This window comes from Jaculus jaculus, chromosome 1, assembly GCF_020740685.1.
Source record: "Jaculus jaculus isolate mJacJac1 chromosome 1, mJacJac1.mat.Y.cur, whole genome shotgun sequence".
Lineage (NCBI taxonomy): Eukaryota > Metazoa > Chordata > Mammalia > Rodentia > Dipodidae > Jaculus > Jaculus jaculus.
In genome coordinates, this window is record NC_059102.1 from 42709790 (window position 1) to 42729483 (window position 19694).

General features: G+C 54.2%; 2 protein-coding genes across 2 annotated transcripts; both read right to left on the bottom strand.

Moving 5' to 3' along the window:
- Positions 1-2423: 2423 nt before the first annotated feature.
- LOC101614465 (cytochrome P450 26A1) lies at positions 2424-5899 on the bottom strand. Its single transcript, XM_004653216.3, has 7 exons — positions 5711-5899; positions 5249-5473; positions 4724-5014; positions 4488-4646; positions 3875-4009; positions 3192-3344; positions 2424-2962 (listed from the first exon to the last, which is right to left on the bottom strand). The coding sequence occupies exons 1-7, from the start codon at positions 5897-5899 to the stop codon at positions 2621-2623; spliced, it is 1494 nt and encodes a 497-aa protein (XP_004653273.2). The 3' UTR covers positions 2424-2620.
- A 4057-nt stretch (positions 5900-9956) lies between these two features.
- LOC101609251 (cytochrome P450 26C1) lies at positions 9957-18296 on the bottom strand. The gene is made up of 6 exons (XM_004653028.2): positions 18093-18296; positions 17354-17578; positions 16289-16564; positions 14868-15023; positions 12217-12534; positions 9957-10334 (listed from the first exon to the last, which is right to left on the bottom strand). The coding sequence occupies exons 1-6, from the start codon at positions 18294-18296 to the stop codon at positions 9957-9959; spliced, it is 1557 nt and encodes a 518-aa protein (XP_004653085.2).
- Positions 18297-19694: the final 1398 nt, after the last annotated feature.

The following is a 19694-nucleotide window of genomic DNA, read 5'->3' on the forward strand; positions in this document are numbered from 1 at the left end:
AATAGGGGTGTCAGGAGACCAGAAGAAAGTTATTAGGCGATGATGATCCCTTGATCAGCTAAAGAAAAATTGGCAAGCTATCAGGCAGGTGTTATTAGCTACTAGTTGATTTTAAAAAGGTGCGGGGGGGGGGGGGGTGGATCAGGAAGCCTTTCCTTAATTCCATGTGTGGCCCAAAGAAAATCACTGCCCCTCTCTGGACCCCCAAGGGCTATGCTAAGAGAATCCTTCAGACTGGTGAATCCCCTGCCTTCACATCTTGTCCTGACAATGGTGATGGTGTCCAATTAAAAACAAGGGCACAGGAGTGAGAAGGGTTAAGGACATTATGGGAAAAAAGAGGACTCCCACTTGCTCAGGGTGGTAGCTCACCAACAGCCACAGGGCCAGTCCCCCTCCATCATTGGGCTATACCCTGGGTACACCAAAGGGCTACACTACTCACAGCCATTCTTCCTCATTCCAATTGCAGCCAAATCTACCTTATTTCTCCACCTCGTGGGCACTGATCCAGTGGTACCTATGCCATAAAGCATGCTTGCCCCAGGCTCACTTTATATCTAATGCAACAGCCCAACACCATCCAGTCAGCCTTACACTCACGTACTTCTAACCCGCCTTTGCTGGCACGGGGCACCCGGGCACCCCACCAGAAATTGCGCTTCTCCTGTGTGTTTGCGGTGAATCCTAACCTACTCTGTAAGTGGGCAGAACCAAGCTAAAGGCAGCCCTGGGAAAGGCGAACCAGCAACACTTTCTTTCCAAGCTTGCCAGACAAAAGGGAAGGTGGATTTTTGAAGGTAAATTGTATCTTACCATGGCTGAGGTTTCTTATTGCACTCTGTTCCTTGGACCTCATAGCCCTGAAGTCACCAAAGACATTGTTGTTAAATGCTAACTCTCCTCCAGCAAGATGTTGAAGCCCTTTGTATAAATTATCTGAAAGAACAATGCCCTCAGGCTGGTTTCTCCTAGCTGCTAAGATCTAGGGCAAATGTTCTGGAGGGGACAGGCCATCTTTGTACAATGTCAAAAACTTAAAGCTTTGACTGGACTTATGTAAAGCCTGTTACTTTTTTTTAGATTGCCTTATAAAGTTGTTATAAGTCATTGCAAGTTATATAGTAAGCCCTCTAAAAATCAGAGGATTCCAACAATAAGTACAATCCAAATACCACCTAAACACTGAAGTCAGGTAGAACATGTAAGTCTTAATTGTAGACAAAACCCTGTCCAAACACCTATTTAGACCACCCAGTTTCCGTCGCATTGCCAAATTCCAGAAGTTACAATGAAAAATTTAAAGTCCAAAACCTACGAGCCATCAGGGGCTCAGCAAGCAGATTGTGCCATTTCAAAACTGAAAATCTGCTTGCATAAGCAAGTCACCGCAGCTAACCTTTCTGGATTGAGTCTGGCCTTCAGTTCAGAACATGGCCATGCCAGGGTCAGAAATGTGACAAAACTGTGCTTTAGAGGAGGTTAGCCAAGGTTCACAGGGTCATGACTGGGCCATTTTATCAGTCATGTCAGGCACACACCCTATTGCCTGGGACAGATAAAAACTTTATCTGTCAGTTTGTTAAATCTGCTCTTACTGCCTCATCTTGAATAAAGAAAGCCTGCAGTTCAGCTTATCTAAACCAGAGACTTGCCTTCCCAGCACTAGATTCATATACAGCTTCTAAGGAAAGGTGACATGCTGGTGATTTGGGGTCTCATTTTAATCAAGAACTGTCCATAATCAGAGTGACTGCCTTTGTCTTATCTAAAACTTTAACTTCAGAAATAGTTCTGATCCTCTCTGACCACATAGATTTACTATGCTGATTGAAATGCCCGGTTGGCTGGCGTCGTTACATTGGAATGATGGCTCCAATGCTCTGGCATCACTATGTCAAATCATTGTTCTCCGAAGTAAAGCAAACCACCAATGCAGATATCTCAGATTCTCCTGGGTTCAATTCTCTGCACCATGCACACACAGAAAGTATTCTAAAATTAACTCCATTCTGGGAGTGTGGGGGTATAATTCAGGGGCAAAGGGCTTGCCTAACATCCATGAGTTTTAAACCCTAGCACCACAGAAATGTAAATAAACTCATTTTAATTAGTTCACTAAAGTTTCAATTACATTAAAAGAACTTGCAATGATACTTCTGGATTAGTCATACACACATGTGTATTGTCTAAGAGAAAAAACTCTCGTTGAATCCTTGAACCTATTAAACATGCTAAGCACTGAACCCATGAGTTTAAAAAAATTGTTTTGTCTTATTTTGTTTAGAAAGGGTCTCATGTAGCCCAGGCTGGCTTCAAACTTGCTACAGAACGAAGGCTGGCCTTGAACTCACGGTCCTCCCTCTGCCTCTTGTGTGTGCTACCGCATCCAACTTTCTAACAGGAACCTTAAATGCAAGAAAAACACTTCCAAATTTTGCTTTATTTGGAAATGATACAAATTTACTACTTTAATATTTAAAGACCATGGTACTATAGTAGAGACACATAAATATTATAATATACATTTAGAAATTAAATATAATAAAGCCAACACAACACTATATAAAAAAACTCATGTACACTTGAAATAAGTCCAAGGCTTGAGCCGTTTTGCCCATCAGATTTCTCCCCGGAAGTGGGTAAATCTTGCAGGGAGATTGTCCACGGGATACACGGTGGGGCTGGTTTTCATTGTAGGAGGTCCATTTAGAAGCTGCCAGTCACAGTGCCTGGCCAGCTCCACTGTGAATATTTTGAGAAGAATTTTTGCAAACTCTTTTCCTACACAGCTCCTCAGGCCTCCTCCAAAGGGGATGAAGCTGAACCTGGATGCATCCTCTGGATGAGGCAGTGTGAAGCGGTCAGGATTAAATTCCTCCTTGTTAGTGAAGATATCGGCCACGTCGTGAGTATCACAGATACTGTAAATAACATTCCAGCCCTTGGGAATCTGGTATCCCTGTAAAAGATTATGAAGTCCTAAAGACTGACAAACTAGAACTTAACTTGCTACAACAAAAAGCTCTCATCAATATGGTTGGGAGTGTTAAAGGAGAGGAGGACAGGGGAAAGAAATCGGATTCAGGACAATGTTAGCAGATCCATAAAGAATTTCTCAGGCAAGCAAAGGTAGGTTGAAAACTACAACAGAAGAAAAAGGGTGATTGAAGGGTAGGGAGAGAACTCACATTTAACTCAAAAGTTTTCAGAGCAACCCGAAAACCTCCTGGCACTGGAGGATTCAGTCGAAGGGTCTCCTTGATAACACACCCAGTGTACTTAAGCTGCTCCAAAATTTCCATGTCCAACTTGTTGTCTTGACTGCTCTTGCAAAGTAAGCCCTATCAAAACAGTCATATAGAGGTGAACAGTCATTTTGCACTCCAATCAAATCAGCCCAGCAGACATGCATAGGACTTAAGTGGTGACTTAAACCCAAAGGGCCTCGTGGTGGGAGAGTACAGGGGAGACCAGAAGCTAATGGCCATGAGCTTCCTCACTTCCTCAGCCCAAATCCACCACCTACTTTCAGTTCTCAGCAATGTCCCTCACCAAGTATGAAGGCCAAGCCTTGCCCCTCACCAACACTGTCCATGCTGACCAGGTATTGGCACGAGACACACTATTCTTGACCTTAAATGCCCAGTTCCAAGAAAGTGGAACCTATCTGGAAATCTTTCCCAGTTCTGCAAAAGATGGAGGTGGGGCGGCAATACAAAGTTAAGCCTGTCCAAGTGGGATAGTGCTCAAGATTCTGTCCCTTTCAACTCACAAAACTGACCCTCTCTCTTCTTCACACTTACTTATTAGGGACTAGACGAATTTCCTAGACTAATTCAGGAACCCTGACCCCCCTGCCCAGTCTGCTTACCTTACTCTTCATCTCTTCTCGAACTTTCTGGAGAACATGTGGGTAAAGTCCAAGGTAAGTAATCAGCGACGTCGCTGCACTGGCCGTGGTTTCATGTCCACCAAACAGGAGTTCCGTTGAGGACTGCTTCAATGCCTGAGGATGGAGAAAGCCGGAAGTTTCTACAGGCCTGCGTGCAGTTTCACTGAGCGAGCGATTACTCAGAGCCAAGCTGAGGGCACTGGAGCAAAGACTAGATAGGCTGAATGCTTTGCTCATAGAGAGGCAAAGAATGCAAGCAGGATGCGAAGTCCCTTACTCAGAGCCAGAAAACAAGCAAGATCCCACTCTACCAAAACGTCCTGAGCCAGTCCAGGTTTTATTCAAATCACCCCCACGTTCTCTTAACGGTTCGCAAAAATCAGACTTTCCCTTAGAAGCCAGACGAGACCAGGGTCTGCTTCCAGTTCAGCAGTCAACCCCTTCAACAGCTTTTCGGACCTACTATCAACCTTCAGGATCATATCTGTGGATGCTGGGCCCCAGGCCGCGCTTCGCGGCGTGGGGGAAGGGAGCCAAGAACCGGGCTTGAAAAGGACACTTCAGCAGTGTCGCTTTTGAAGCCACCACTCACCTGCATGTCCAGCCGCTCTCCTCTCTCCCAGGAGTGTTCAATCAAGAGCTGCAACGCGTCTTTGTAACCCGCGCTGGGTTCGGCAGCCTGCAGCCGACGGATCTTGGCGCGAATGTTCTCCTCGATGCGCGCGTGGATGAGGTTCCGCGCCTTCACGCCCTGAGCGCAGACAGTGCACGGCTGTGAGCGGATGGATGCCAGGCTCGCGCGCCCCGAGCTCCGCAAGCCACTCTTACCCGGTACAGCCCGCTGAACGGCACGTCGATGGGCAGCGAGAAGAGATTGCGGGTCATCTCTTCGAAGGCTTCCACCAGTTGCTGTTCCTCCTCGGCGCCGGCCGCCGGCCCGGGCTCGCAGCCCAGGAGGATGCGCATGGCGATGCGGAACATGAGACGCTTCACTTCAGGGTAGACCAGGAGTCCGCTCTCGCCGCAGCGCAGCCACTGCTCCAGACAGCTGTCCACTTCCTCAGCGATCACCGGCACGTAGCACTGGAGTGCCTCGCGGCTGAAAGCCTGCATGATCACCTGAGCCGCGACGAGCAGAAAGCGCTCACTCCTCTGTCCGCTTCCCACCTCGCCTTTCATGCACTCGCAGCGCCTCCAGCCCCAAAGCCCGTCCTGGCGGGGAAAGCTAAACTCGAGCTCAGAGAGACAGTCCACGTCTCACACTGCTAGCCCTCGGCCTGGACCCACATGCCTGAACCCCCGCTACAGAGTCGGTTTCCCTTCCCAGATACGGCGTCGCTACTCCGCCCTTACCTTCTTGCGCTTCTTGTGAGAGGAGTCGTGCAGGTTGGAGAGGCACGCGGAGCCCAGGATGGTGCGCACCGATGCGGGCCAGTGCACCGACACAAGCCGGTGCTCTCCGAGCAGGATGCGCCGCACGTTGTCCGCGCCCATCACCCGCACAGTGGGCCGCCCAAACAGATGCGTCTTGTAGATGAAGCCGTATTTCCTGCGCTTCATCTGCAGGAACTTCCTCCGCTGAGAGGAAGGTAGGAGAGAGAGAGAGAGAGAGAGAGAGAGAGAGAGAGAGAGAGAGAGAGAGAGAGAGGGATCGGCGATTGGCGAGGGGGCGCCGGGGAAGAGCGTCGCGCCTTGCATCCAACCCCCTCTTGTTAGCCGCGGGTCGCCTCCCTCGCAGGGACAACTACCCCGGCTTCAGAGCCAAGGCGAGCTGGGCTCCGGGGAAGTGTCACGTCCCTCGCCAAGCTCCCTTACCTGCAGCACCATCTGCAGTGTTTCCCCAAAGAATGGGAAGCCCATGGTCCCAGGGGGCAGGGGCAGGGCGCAGCTGCGGTCGCGGCTGCTCACGCAGTACAGGTCCCAGAGCTTGATGGCGGCCAGGAAGAGCAGCAGCGGCAGCACGAAGGTGCAGAGCGCGCTGGCCAGCAGCGCCGGGAGCCCCATGGCGCGCCGCCGCCGCCCGCGCCACCTGCCGCCGCCCGCGCTCCGAGCCCCGCCGCGCGCTCGCTTTATAGGCGGTCCAGGTTGCTGCCCCACCGTACCTTGGTCAGACAAATTAGTTCGCTTAAAATTCATCTTTAATTGCCGATTGGGCCCCTGGCTCCTCCCCCTCGCGAGGCGCTGCCCAAAATCTTTAACCGTTTGTTCCGCGCCCAGGCAGAGGCGGCGCTCTGGCGGCTTCCCTCCCTTGGAGCTCGCCTCCTGGGGTGTGGGGCCGGGAGCACCGCCTCCCTCCCCGCCACCCCACCCCCAAATCCTAGGTGTGCCCGTGCTCCGGGAGCGTGGTGGAGGGGGAGGGGCAGCGAGAAGCGGGAATTCCGAGCCCAGGACTTCTCCTTCCGAGTCCCTGGCGCAGGATCCGACGGGCCACCCCAGCCCAAGGCCGCCTTCGTGGCTTTCCATTCACAGGCGCCGGGTGGGTTCCTCCCACGCCCCCACCGCCGCTGCGAGGACGCGGGGAAGTGCTTCGGGGGCCCACCATCCAGTGGACTCGTTCCACAGGTGGATGAGATCCCAAACGCAGAGCAAAGCACTGGCTTTCCTACTCGCCCGAGGATCCTAAGGAGAGCCGAGGGCCAGGATCCAAGCTACAGTCACGGAAGTGAAGTATGACCGGCGGAGAGTGGACCTTAGCTTTCTAGCGCCCGCAAGGGAGCCAGTATTCACGAAGTCCCCGAAGGTCCTACTTGAGGGTTCAATTCAAGAAATCCTCCAGATCTTTTCGGACTCGAGGCGCCAACCGGCCAGATCCCTTCCTAAGACGCCCAGTGGCGGACTGAAGAGACCTGCGAGGCTCGGCAGTCAACGCCCAACTGTGGGTTCCCGCGGTACCAGCCCATATCCCCTGGCCCGGAGGATTTCAACTGCCCAGCCAGGTAGAAAGAGAACCCTCTGTCCAGGCAGCTTTAGTAGAAAGAGGTAAAGGAAGAAAACGTCTGGAGTCTGGGCTTTGGGCGAGTCACGCATCCTCATGCCTGCTTCCCTCTTTAGGATACAGGCGATCATTCCCACTCTGTCCACGCCTCAGCTATGAGTTCCCAAATGGGTCCTCTGGTTCGGAGTGGCACGGTAGCCTGCATTACCAGGGTGGCCAGGACGCGGGGCTCTGGAAGCTTCCTCCGCTTTCCCATATCCCATTCAGCGTAAAACCACGTAATTCACCCCCTAAGAGAGCTGTTGGGTTCTAAACCCAAACTTGGGTTGCGGGTTAATGGAAGTGTTGAGGGTATTTGCCCTGGGCATCGGGTCCCCTGGATTTTGACCAACTTCAGTCATTACGGAGCCGGGGTGGGGGAGCTGCGGGATGCGCACGTGCGCTCGGGGCTTCCCACCTCCGCCCGCCACAGGGCTAGGGACCAGCGGTGTCACAAGCCCAAGCGCTGGACACACCGCCGACACGGAAAACAAACAGAATGACGAAAGTGTGTTTAGTGCTGTACACTGGCTGCAGCAAAAGCACGCCCGCACCCCTGGAAAGTGTTCCCTAGTGATGGAAAACTTCAGTACGTGCTCCGGTGCGGCGCTTCCCAAACCCGGAGTCTGGTGATGTCAGAAGACATCTGCGGCGGTTTGAAGGCCAGACCGGCACAGACCCAGCAACTCTAAGTTAGGGTCGCCGCGGGGCATATTTTGGGGTATCGGCGGCCCTCCATAAGCCTGTCCCGCGCTTCAAAGGCTCTGACCGGGCAGTCTCTCCCACTGTAGTTTCTTCTAATGCTTTGGCTACTGTAAAGAATGCGAGCCAACTAGAGGCGCTGCGGGCAAGAACGCGGGCGGGCGAACAGTGCTGAAGGTAATTGTCAGAAATCTCGGGCCGCCCCTTTCTGGAGAGCGCCTCCGGCCGGTGCGCAAAACCAGCGAGTGGGGGCGTGACCTGGGGCCCATTCCCGATCCTCTGCCCTGACCCGCCTGTGACCCCTGCAGGCCGGACCGTGACATCCGAGTGAACTCTGTGAGGCCACCTCACCAAGTTCAGCGTGCGCCGGGTCACAAGATGAGCCCGGCCTGCGCGCTGGAAATAGCCACAGGGAAAAACTACTAAAAGAGAGAGAGAGAGAAAGATTGAGAGAGAGGGAGAGAAGAAAACTCTAGCTGCCCATCGAGACCTGCAGGACGTCAGGATGGAAAAGATTAAATGTGAGAGTGAAAGATCATTTAAAAACATCGTTAAAGGGAGGAAGAGGGAGGGTCAATGAATTACTAGCCCAATAAGAACTTTGATCTAGGAATTTCGATAAGCTTTTTTTTCGGGTGTGGTGGTGGGCGGAGAGAAGCAAGGTTGGCTCGCTGGCAAACAAAATGTTTCCAAAACAGCTTTTCTATTGCGAAGGTGTTGGCGATGCTGCGTTGGTTCCTTGGAGGCACAGTTTTTGTTGTAGTTTTGTTTCTGGTGGTGGAGAGGGGCGAAGAGGTAGCTGAAGTCCGATAACTAGGGCAGTGTCCTCTGCGACTCCCCAGAACACTCCTTGGGTCCCCGGGTTCCAAGCCCGCTGCTGTTCTCTGAGTTTGGGGCGCCCCTCCCCCAAACCTCCGCTGACTGGTTCCTTCCACATTCGAATGCCAGCTCAAGAAGGTTTATCCCACCCCCCCCACCCCCCGCCGAATTTAGCCGCAGGCACTCCGAGTTAAAGGCCTATTTTAGTTTTTTTTTACAGCATTGTCACTACTGGACACTTTTGCTGTTTACGCTTGTAGTTTATTGTGGGCCTGGATCTGTGAACATATGAAGTCCAGGGGGCCAAGAGCCATGTCTGCTCCTTCCCCCACAGCCTTGAAGCTAGACACAGGAGCCTGAATATTCCTTACAATTACTAAGTGATGTAACAAAGAGAAGTAAGTAAAAATTGGAGGCACCCCCATGTGCAGACCCCAGTGCAAGTCTCTTGGAACTCTTTTGACTGCTTGTTTCTGAAGGCTTCTCCCATTTTTTCTTTTCTTTTCCCAAATCAGAATCAATTTGGAAGCAGGGTCGGTGGAGGTTAGGCCTCCACCTTGCGACCTTTTGTGGCCTCTGACACCTGCAGAACGCAGGGTTTGGTGCTTGGCCTGTGACTAGTGAAGACGTGGGTTGCCGCGCTGTGAAAGGACCGCCAGTCCTGTAGAAACTTCCGCGTCCCCCCCCACTTTTCCTTCAGGCCCCAACACCCACCGTAAGCATAAAACAGAGGCCGGGGGCATCCTTCTGAGTCACTACAGGGTGAAGCCAGGGTACAGCTCTCCTGGCTCACCAGTCCTGTCAGGCCTGTGGGAACGTGGGTGGCAGATTGAAGTGCGCTTTTAAGAATATTGGTGGGAGACCCTTGGCTTTGGTTTAAACAGTGATGGGAACCTCTGGGTTGGAAAGGCCAGGCGGTCCTAAAGACAGGCTGAGAATCACTGGGGAGAGGCCAAAGGCCCACATTCCACACGATAGCACAGGTCCAAAGGATGGGGCAAGAGGGTTATGTTATGGAAGAGGGGGTGCAGGAAAGCACTGGCTACTCTGGAGTCATTTGTCCCCACCCACCTCATTTTCATTTTCTCCTCTGCGATAGAAAGGATATGGAAGCCGTAAGAGGAGAGGTTACTTGCAACCAGCTGTCCAGCATCAGGGTGCATCATGTGGAGGGAAGCACAAGACCCAGGCTGCCGGTCTTGCAGCCCAGCCCAGATTTATGCGTCCCTGGGAGGACACCTTCAGGTAGGTCCCGCCTTCAGGGCCTGGAGTTGTCACAGAAAGGTAGCACCTAGGGGAAGATGGGGGCTCTCCCATCAAGCTTTGCGATCTCGGGATGCGCCTATGATGTGGACGGAGCTCGGGAGCATCTTCCCAGTGACCAGGCGCTTCTTCAGGGCCGCGTCTGCGGCTCTCGCTCCGACCCGTTCTAACCAGCACAGAGCCCTGTTGCGTGGACACTTGTTCTACGTATGATGAGGTGAATACGCCGCATGATGCAACCTGGGGACGTGGCAGACGAGCCACCGCTGCCACTGGGCTAGCCAGGTCTAGCGACACCGGACCTTAGAGATGTGGCCCATTCCCTGGACGCAAAGAGGGGAGAGGGTAGAAAAGTACTCGCAACTCGTCCACCGGGTGCACAATGGGCACCGTCTGCATGCCGGGGAAGGCGGGCGTGGCCAGTTCCCAGCGCGCGGTGCGCACCAGCTCCACCGCCAGCAGTTGCAGCACAGCCCGCGCGAGCTCCTGGCCCAGGCACCCGCGCGCCCCGCCGCCGAAGGGGATGTAATGGAAGCGGCCCGGGGCGCCGCGCGCGTCTTCGCGCTCCGCTGCAAAGCGCTCGGGATCGAAGCCCTCTGGCGGGCTTCGGTACACCGCGGCAGTCTCGTGCGTGTCCCGGATGCTATACATCACGCTCCAGCCTTTGGGGACCTGGTAGCCCTGTGCGGAGGTGAGGGACCGCCTTGACCACCAAACACTTGAAAGGGCGGTCTGAACCCCAACCCTTCCCCTCAGAGGAGCGCCCAACAGTCTTGTGAAAACCTCCAGGAAGGTGTGACTTGACTCAGAAGTTGGGGGGAGGGGGGGAAATGGGGATGGACTGCGTTCCCCTCTCAGTCCCTTCACGAGTAAATTGTAAGCTCTTGGACTACATATTCAATCTCTCTTGTTTCTTAGTTGATCGTGCAGAATAAAAATGGCCTCTCTGTTGTGAAGGTTCCAAAAAGGAGAGCTGAATGTATTGTGTGACTGGTATTTTATCTTTCTCCTTTCTTTTCTTTTTGGTTTTGTGAGGTAGAGTCTCACTCTAGTTCAAGCTGACCTGGATGGAATTCACTCTATAGTCTCAGGGTGGTCTCGAACTCATGATGATCCTCCTATCTCTGTCTACTCTCTGCCGAGTGCTGCGATTAAAGGTGTGTGCCACCATGCCTGGCCTCTTTTTTCTTTTGACCTTTATTTCAGAGATCTGTAAGGTAGTCCTGCATCTATCAGCTGCCTGGGCTGAAACAACACAAATGACAAAAGCGAAGTTTTTCTTTGCTGCTTGTACCCGAAATATATCCCCTATCTTTCCCATTCGCTGCTAAGATTATTTACGCACACTTTAGACTGGATACACCAGAAACCAGGAAGTCCAGGAAGTTGCAATGTGCTTTCTGTGCCCCCTGTACTCATCCAGACCCTCAGCTTCATCAGTCTGCCTTTTGGTCCCCTGCTGGGCATTGGCTACTCAGGGCCTCACTCAATGTGCAGAGCCTGTGCTCCTACCACGTACATTCCTAACCCATGCTGCTTTTGTAATATGTCTTCCAACCCTCGGACTACTACGTCATCTGCCCCGCAGGCTGCTGCAGTTTTCTGAAGCCCGTTTGGTGGAGGGTCTCTACTACTCCGATTCTCACTAGGGAGAAAGAGCACCTTGGAATCGTCGGAGGATCACTTGGTCCTTTCCAGCCCTCAGTTTTCCCATCTGCAGAGCGCAGGGTGGCTAGGACTCTTCTCTGTCCTCTGCCTACTGGCCCCCCAAAATCTGCCGAGTCCTCTGCTCCTCTCCCACATCCGCTTGGGCACAGCATGAAATGTAAGCATTTAAGATAAATGCCCAGTTTTGACTGAGCTGTTCCCTTTCTGTGGCATATTCTCATTCAAACCACTGCTTCTGTTCAATTGCCAGCTCCCAGCACTAGAGATGACTCCGTTGGTCACCCCGTAGTCCTGGTCCCCTCTCTCAGCGTCTTCGATGCCTCCCTTGGCTCGGGGTACTGCAGCAAAGACCCTCCAGGCCAGCAGTATGAATTAGACCATCTCTAAAGCTGAGGCTATCAGAGCAGGAATGAACCCAGCAGCGTGCAGAGAGTCCACTGAGATCCAGAGGAATGGGAAAACTGTCCAAGGGCATTCAGAGATAGAATCAGGCCTACGGCTTAACCCTGCTCAGCCAGAGCAGCGTGATGACACCATGAGAGTGGGCCATGCATTTACACTGTTATGCTTCCTTGGAATTTAGCCTAACCCTAAATTTCGGACAATAATTGGATTTTTAGTCTTGTGAAGAAGCCAGAGGATGGTTCATCCTAAAATTTGGTCCTAATTGCATTGACCAACTTGGATCCCCACCTATAGCTTGCCGGCCAGCTTTGTATCCTTCTACTGGGGGAGGAGGGATCTATGGAAGTAGAGTATGGCTCAGCCCATTTTACAGTCCGGAAAGCTGAGGCCCTGGGAAGGGAAGAAAAGATCTAACACACTATTCTCCCCACCCCCGTCCCGCCCCCGAGCGGTTGCAGGTAGCTGGAAGCCCGCAGCGCGGCGCACTTACGTCGAGCTCAAAGGTGCGCAGCGCGGTGCGGTAGCCTCCGGACACTGGCGGCAGGAGGCGCAGCACTTCCTTCACGACGCCGTCGACGTAGCGCAGCCCGCCCAGTGCCGCGAGGCTGAGGTCGGGCTCACAGCCGCAGTCCAGCCGGGACCCCAGAGCCCCGGGCGCGCAGCCGCACGCGCTCCCCAGCCCCTGCTCAGCCAACTCCTGCTGGATTTTGGCGACGGCCTCCGGGTGCTGCAGCAGCAGCAGCACGAGGGACGTGCTGGCGCTGGCGGTGGTGAGGAAAGCGGCGAAGAGCAGCTCCACAGCCGACTCCTGCAAGACCGGGCGCGCGGCACGCATGGAGAGGCGCTGCGGCGGAGGCGGAAGGACCCCAGGCCAGCGAGCCTACTGTGCTATACTGGCATTCGGTGGACACCCAACTGGCCCCTGATAGCAACAGCCCAGACCGGCATCTGTCCATCCACCTGTTTTAGGAGATCTCCCAGCGGGGACGCTGGGAAATTATCTTTAGCGCTCTAAGGATTTCAACTCAATTACTGCTTTCATCTCTCACAGGGTTGGAAATGGTGCTCGAGATCCCGGCACCTAGTAACTCCAGCAGTTACCCTGAGAGTCTACACCTCGCTCTCTCCCTCCCTCCCTCCCTCCCCTCCTGATGACGCCACCTTGAGCTTCGAGCCTCCGGACAAATGACTGCCGAGGAACAAAGGACCCTGCGGGAGAGCGCCGGCCCCCGCGCCAGCAGGGGGCTTCATTTTCTTGCTTACAGGACTGGTCACTAAATGTCTTTCTGGTCTGCCCTACTCAAGAAAGGCCATCTTGCAGGCCTCAGGCCTCACCTCCCGCCTTTGCCCGTCCCCTGCCTAGTGTCTTCCTTCCATGGGGCAGCACCACGTTTGTGTTTGCACGCTGGTTCCAAGGATCCCTGGGTGACGGAGTGCCCTCCCGGCCTAGACCTCTAAGCAGGTGCTCGGTGGCTCGCTACCCAATTTGTGTCCCAACACAGAATCAAAAAGATACAGACTTTGTTGGAAGCTAACTACTGGCAGTGCCTGGGACAAAATGGGAAGCTGAGATGGAGACGCTAGTGCCCCAGTGTCTCCGCTCAGCCTGCTCTCCCTCTGATGCTCAGGACAGGACGAAGTTCTTTCTAAAGATGTTGTTCCTGCCTCCCTAATTCCGTCGGTGGGGAGGAACCATCCACTTCCTTCTATACCACTTCCTTCACAACTCGTTCCCTAGGACTCATTCTCTTCTCTTCTGAATCCTTTGGTGGTTGTGAGCCTCACACCTACCCAGGAGTCAGAATGGAAGACTATTGCCCCATTTTCAGAAAAGAAACTAAAGCGGAGTCCTTCGCTTTATTGGTTGGCTGGTGCAAGTGGGAAAATTGAAGCCCAGAGAAGAAAGCAGGAGGGTGGCTTATGGAGAATTGACGTCTTCCATTTCTAACTTTCCCCTGACCGCCACACTTTTTTTTTTTTTTTTTGGACGGTGAGTGATTTTTCTAGCAGGCCCTGGCCATTCCAGAACCCCCTCCTTCCCTCCACTGCATGTGTTCTATACAGAAAGGGTTAGCAGAGGCGAAAGCAGGCAGGTGGTGCCCAGGCCAAGAGGCTTGTATAAAGGCAAGTGTTGATTTGGAGAGAAAGGGGGAGCTTTGACGATGGGGAGTTTGATGCTGGGCTACTTAAAGAGTTCACAAAAAAGAACGGAGAGAGCTTCCGAGGCAGGCTGCCCTGAGGCTGGAGAGCACTTCCTGTGCCCTGCGGGAGACCGAGACACCGCTGGAGTTAGATTCCCAGGAGCCACATAAACAGCTGGGCATGGACCCACACGTCCTTACACAGGGGAGCAGAGATCTGAGAACTGCCAGAGCTCACAGAAAAAGCAGTAAGCTCCAGTATTAGTAAGAAACTCTGTCTCAAAGAAAGAACTGGATAAATAAATAAATAAATTTTTTTTTTAAAGAACTAGACCCTGGAGAGGTGGCCCAGTGGTTAAGGCTCTTGCCTGCAAAGCCTAAAGAACTAGGTTCAATTCCCCAGTACCCATGTAAAGACAGATGCACAAAGTGGTACATGCATCTGGAATTTATTTGCAGTGGTTAGGGGCCCTGGCATGCCCATACTTAGGTTCTTTCTCTCTCAGCCCCCCCTTCCTCTCTCTTTCTGTCTTCCTGTTTGTAAATAAATAAATGAGTATATTTAGGAAAAGAAAAAACTGGCAAAAGAGCAATGGAGTGGGACACCTGACAGCTCCCCAGGCCAGCACATCCCAATACAGACAAGCATATGGGGCACTGCTTGGGCACATACTCATGCGAACATCACCCCCATCCCCACACACATACAGACAAGCAAAAAAGGGGGGCATGTGATGAGAGAAGGGGTGTTGGAAAAGTGGATAGAGAATCTGGAAGGAGGGGCTTAGGATCTGATGTCCCTGGAAGAAGGATGACCAACCCAAGGCTCCACAGAGGTGGGTGCTGGACACGACTGGAACCGGTACCCCTCTGAACCTCACCAAAGTATTGCCTGTGCCTCAAAATGGTGTCACACCGGTTGTGGTTGGAGATGCAGCATGCTTGGAGAGAGATCTGCTGAGAAGGAAGAGGGGAAAGGGGGCAGCCTCCCACCACCTACCTTCAGCTCTTGCACCGAGAGCTCCTGGCCCAGCTCCCTAGCACTGTGAATGATCAGATGGAGGGCATCCCCTGGCTCTGCTGCCTGGTCCTCGTGAAGCTTCTGAGCAATGGCCTCACCCAGGTGCTGATGCAACTGGTCCCTGGCCCGTATGCCCTGATGCACAGTGAGAGAAGGCAGGGTGGTTGGCAAGGCACAGGTATTAGCCTTGTCCACCTACCTCGACTTAGATGCTGGTAGTAGTCTGTCAACTCACCCCCAAGTCTGGCACATAGTGTGTGTGGCTAAGTAAATGGTTGGGAAGCAACCCCTGTTTGCAAACATCAGCACCGTCTGGATTACTATCACCAGCCCCTCTGAGCAAGGCAGACTTAGGTCATTCCAAGAATTCCAAGGGGAGGACACTAAAGCCCAGAGGGTTCAAGCAATTGTCCATTCACACAGCTTCCAGTACCCATGCCTGGCACAGAGCCCAGTCAAGGTGGAGTCATCCTTTTTCTGAACTGGGCTCCAGCTGGAGCAGCACACATCACCGCCAAGAAAAAGGGCGGTTAGGACCGCTCTGCGGAGGACATTCTAAAGGCAGTTCTAAAGACAGCTGGGTCGCCCCGCTTGAATTAAGGAAGCCAGCGTAGCAAATGCATCACCCTGGGGAAGCACGGATATTAAGTTCTGTAGCGGTTAACATCCAGTTCAAACCTTGCCTTTGCTCCTACAAGCTGTGTGTTCTTAGCTGTCATAGAACCTCACTGGGGCCTGTTGAGACGACTCAACGAGAGTAACACTTTGCAGATGGCAAGGACTAAATCAGAAAACATATCCAAGGTGATGGGCGCAATAACATAAACTTTCGTCTTGACCAAAGCCCCAGGGGCAGGGGGCAGTCAGAAGGCCGATGGGGGCTCCCCTTCCACGGCCCTGGTTCTCGGATCCGGAAACCAATGGGCCCAGGGCCCAGGGTAGGGAGTAGACACCCACCCACCCCAGCCCTGGGCCGGCGCCGGACCGCGTCTGCGCTCGTCTGCGGCTTTCCCTCTCCCGTGCGTTCCTCAGCACACAGGCTTCCAAAAGACGCTGGAGACCCGGCTGGGAGGCGCCGCTGTGCGGAAAAGGACGAGCCGACTGGGCTCGATGCCTGTCACTGAGTCCCAAACTCCGCGTGGCCGCGGCTGCACTGGTTAGAGCGCGTCCGCCTGCAGCGTCCCACCGAGATGCGTGGCCTGGCCCATCCCCCACATAGTCAGATGAGAAGAAGACCTGTCGCCCACCAGCCTCCACCTCGTGCTGAGTCCTCGCGCTGGACCGCGTCTCTCCGTCTCCCCACTCCCCGAGAAGGTGATGCTCGAGATACGCCGGGAGTCGGGGGGTGGAAGGACACCCTGTCTTTTCGAGCCACGGGCGAGGGATGGGGGAGGCATTACCTTGCGCAGGCCGCTGAATGGCACGTCCAAGGGCAGGGAGAAGAGGTTCTCGACCAGCTGCTCGAAGGTGCGGGCCAGCTCCGCGCACCGCGCCTCATCCAGCCGCAGACCCAGCAGGATGCGCGCGGCCATGCGGAAGGTGAGCGCCTTGGCCGCGGCGAAGACCGCCACGGGTCGGCGGCCCACGCACCAGGAGCGCACCTCCCGCCGCAGCGCCCCCTGCAGGCGCGGCACGTACTGCTCCAGCGCCGCGCGGCTGAACACTCGCGCCAAGACCTGCGGGGAGCCGGCGGGATAGCGCACCGCGGGACAGCGCGCTGGCCTCTGCGGCTCCGCGAGCCCGGGGCCAGGAAGCCAAGTCCAGCCTCCCGTGTCCCTCGCTCTCTCTCCCCACCCCCCTCCTCTTCTAAGAGTCCCAGGCTTTGCTCTCTCCCTTCCCTCCGCTTTATGACAGGCTCAGTCCCTCCCGTCCAGCCCCCCCCACCCCACCCGAGGGTTGTGGACACTGTCAGCTCCTCCACGAAGCCTTCCCGGAACCCTCTTCTAGATCCGATCTCCAGCGCTTACGGCATCACAATCACAGAGGACCAGTGAGAAAATAACTTTTTTTTTTTTTGGCCTTGTCTGGGTTTTTTTTTTTTAATTTTTTTTTCATTTTTTTTCAATTTATTTATTTGAGAGCAACAGACACAGAGAGAAAGATAGATAGAGGGAGAGAGAGAGAATGGGCGCGCCAGGGCCTCCAGCCACTGCAAACGAACTCCAGACGCGTGAGCCCCCTTGTGCATCTGGCTAACGTGGGACCTGGGGAACCGAGCCTCGAACCGGGGTCCTTAGGCTTCACAGGCAAGCGCTTAACCGCTAAGCCATCTCTCCAGCCCTTTTTAAAATTTTTTTTTTCATTTTTGTCTGGGTTTTTAACAATTCAAAACTGGAGAATGTCACGAGTCACCTGCTCGTTAAGCAGAGATCTCCGCTCTCAGTGTATCCGAGCACCTGGCCCCGGCCCACGGCAGGTACCCAGGGACCACGACCGACGGACGTCTCCCGGGTTTTTCCGCTCACCTTGCGCCGCCGCCGGTGGGGTTCGCCCACCGCGCTGAGCAGCGTGTGCGACCCCAGGAGGATGTGCGCGCTCTGCGGCCACTGGCTGCGCACCAGGCGGTGCTCGCCCAGCAGAATGGTGCGCACGTTCTCCGCGCCGCTCACGCGTATCACTGGCCTGCCCAGCAGGTGTGTCTTGAACACTGTACCGTAGCGCTCCCGGCGGGAACTGTGGAAATGGGAGCCCTGCAAGCAGAAAGGAGTTTGGAGGGTTGGACCCCCTAGACCTGGCTGGGGATCTGACACCCAGACCTCTCAACTGCTTCTTGGTGACAACCTGCCCTAAGTTGTTGCCTACAAAATAGGATCCCAAGTGGGCCTCTCGGGTACTCTGAGAATACAGACTCTCCTGGGCCAATTGATAAGAAGAGATGAAATCGAGGTTCATAACGGGGATGTGAGCGCTCAAGGGCTCACAGCGGAGATGCGCCCTTGGATCTTGACTCTAGACTTGCAAGACATACGGCACATTTCTCCAATCCCTAAGCCCTCTCCAAACCCCAGCACATTGTTTTAAAAGAGAGTGCTCCGGAAAACTACAGTGGCATAGAGTCATTTAGGGGGAACAGAGTTTGTTAGTAATCCCCGGAGTCCTGGGCAATGAATGGCAAGGGTCTGGCCATGACCCCAGGTGCATTGAGAGCTAGGACTAGCGGTTAAGTGAGTCATATGAGGTTGCAGGGCATGACAAACTGCTCACCTGAACCAACCAGTGCAGCGTTTCGCCAAAGAAGGGCCAGCCCATGGAGCCCTTGGGGAGGGGCAGGGCCGAGGCCCGATCCCGGCTAAGAGTCCAACGGAGGGTCCAGAGGTGCTGGGCCAAGACTAGAAGCAGGACGGTGCACAGGAGAGCCGTGCCCGTAGCCCCCAGCCCCGACAGACAGCTCAGCCCCCAGGAAAACATGCCGGGTCTGCGGAGGGCTAGGCTGCTAGGAATGCAGGCAGCTCAAGGACTGGGGCACTGGCAGCTCTCAGAGCTCACCTGTCCTGTCCGGAAAGCGTCGAGGGTTGAGGCTAAACCCAGGATTAATAACCTCAGACAAGAGACAACAGTGGGAAGCAGCAGCAATGACCGTGATCCCTTAAGATCCACGTCTTCCTTGAGGCCAGCGGGACATTTTCCCAAAAAACGCTCAATCAAAAAGGTCAATCCCTCCAGCGGATGCTGCCTCGGGAATGGTCAGGTGGAGCCCCGCAGGATACTCCTTCCTCCTCTGGGATCAGCGCTCCTAGGATAGAAGCTGGGAGGACAAAGACAGAAGCAACTCACCGGTGTTGCCAACCAGAGTTTCCATCCTGAGCTGCAGACCCTTACCCCACCTCCTGTCCTCCTCCACTCCTATAACCCTCTCCGCCTACCCTGGACATGTTTATATAGATTTTGGCTCCCTCGCCAGACTGATCCCATTGCATACAAGGTGACGTATCTATGCATATTAAAGGCGCCCCACTCAGTCATGAGGCAGTGGGCAGTGTCACACTCACCCTGTGGATCTAGGCAGGGAGCGGCGGCTGGGCGGGGCCTGCAGTTTTGCACCCGAATTTCCATTTCCACTGAAGGCACACAGGCACCAGCTTGCACCCCCCTCCCCATGTCGTGGCCCTATTCCTCCCTGACCACTAACTCTAGCCTGCACCCTCGAGCCTCTTCTGTTGGCCAGTTCAAGACTCCAGGGCTGGGGTGGCTCCCTCTCCGAGCCATCTCTTGCAGGGAAGCTGAGCCACACAAGGGATGGATGGGGTCGAGTTCTCCCCTGCTGGATCCCAGTTCTTCGATTTGCAATTTTGGGGACCCGTCAAGAGGTGGTAATTTCATTGTTTCTCCATAGCGTCACAGGGGTGTCCAAAGCGGCCCTCACCAGACCATAACCCAGGGAGCCAGAGCTGTTGAGGTCCCACAGACCTAATTCTTACTTCTTCACTTTCCCTGAGTCCCCCAGATGATCCCCTCCCCACTTCAGCCTACTTGTTACCCTTGGTGGGGTGGGGGTGGGGGCTGCAAATGCCTCCAGTCCTCTTGTCTTACTCTGTGAGAGAATAACCTGAGGTTGGAAGTGGGCAGAGCGCTGGAGAAGTGCCTTTGGGCCGCCTGGATTATTGTAAAGAGTACAGAGGAACCCAAGGGGGCTACCCCAGACTGAAGGTCCCCTCCTGGAATCCCCAGCTGGAGACAAAGCCTATAGGCATCCCGGTCCTGGGTCCTGAGGCTGGTTGAGGCAGCTTGGGCCAGTCATATCCCACCAACTTCCGGCTTCCGTGAGAACTGGCTGCCCACATTCTCTGAAGTCCAGATTTTATAGCA

What these genes read in the sequence shown, in the direction of transcription:
- LOC101614465 (XM_004653216.3), bottom strand. Translation starts at nt 5,899, where the DNA reads ATGGGGCTCCCGGCGCTGCTGGCCAGCGCGCTCTGCACCTTCGTGCTG. An exon ending in CTCACAAGAAGCGCAAGAAG is followed by an intron (nt 5,015 to 5,248) that starts GTAAGGGCGGAG and finishes GTCGCGGCTCAG; the next exon opens with GTGATCATGCAGGCTTTCAG. An exon ending in GAGAGCGGCTGGACATGCAG is followed by an intron (nt 4,010 to 4,487) that starts GTGAGTGGTGGC and finishes CTCCATCCTCAG; the next exon opens with GCATTGAAGCAGTCCTCAAC.
- LOC101609251 (XM_004653028.2), bottom strand. Translation starts at nt 18,296, where the DNA reads ATGTTTTCCTGGGGGCTGAGCTGTCTGTCGGGGCTGGGGGCTACGGGC. An exon ending in CGCTGCACTGGTTGGTTCAG is followed by an intron (nt 17,579 to 18,092) that starts GTGAGCAGTTTG and finishes TTCTGCTTGCAG; the next exon opens with GGCTCCCATTTCCACAGTTC. An exon ending in CCCACCGGCGGCGGCGCAAG is followed by an intron (nt 16,565 to 17,353) that starts GTGAGCGGAAAA and finishes GGCTCCCCGCAG; the next exon opens with GTCTTGGCGCGAGTGTTCAG.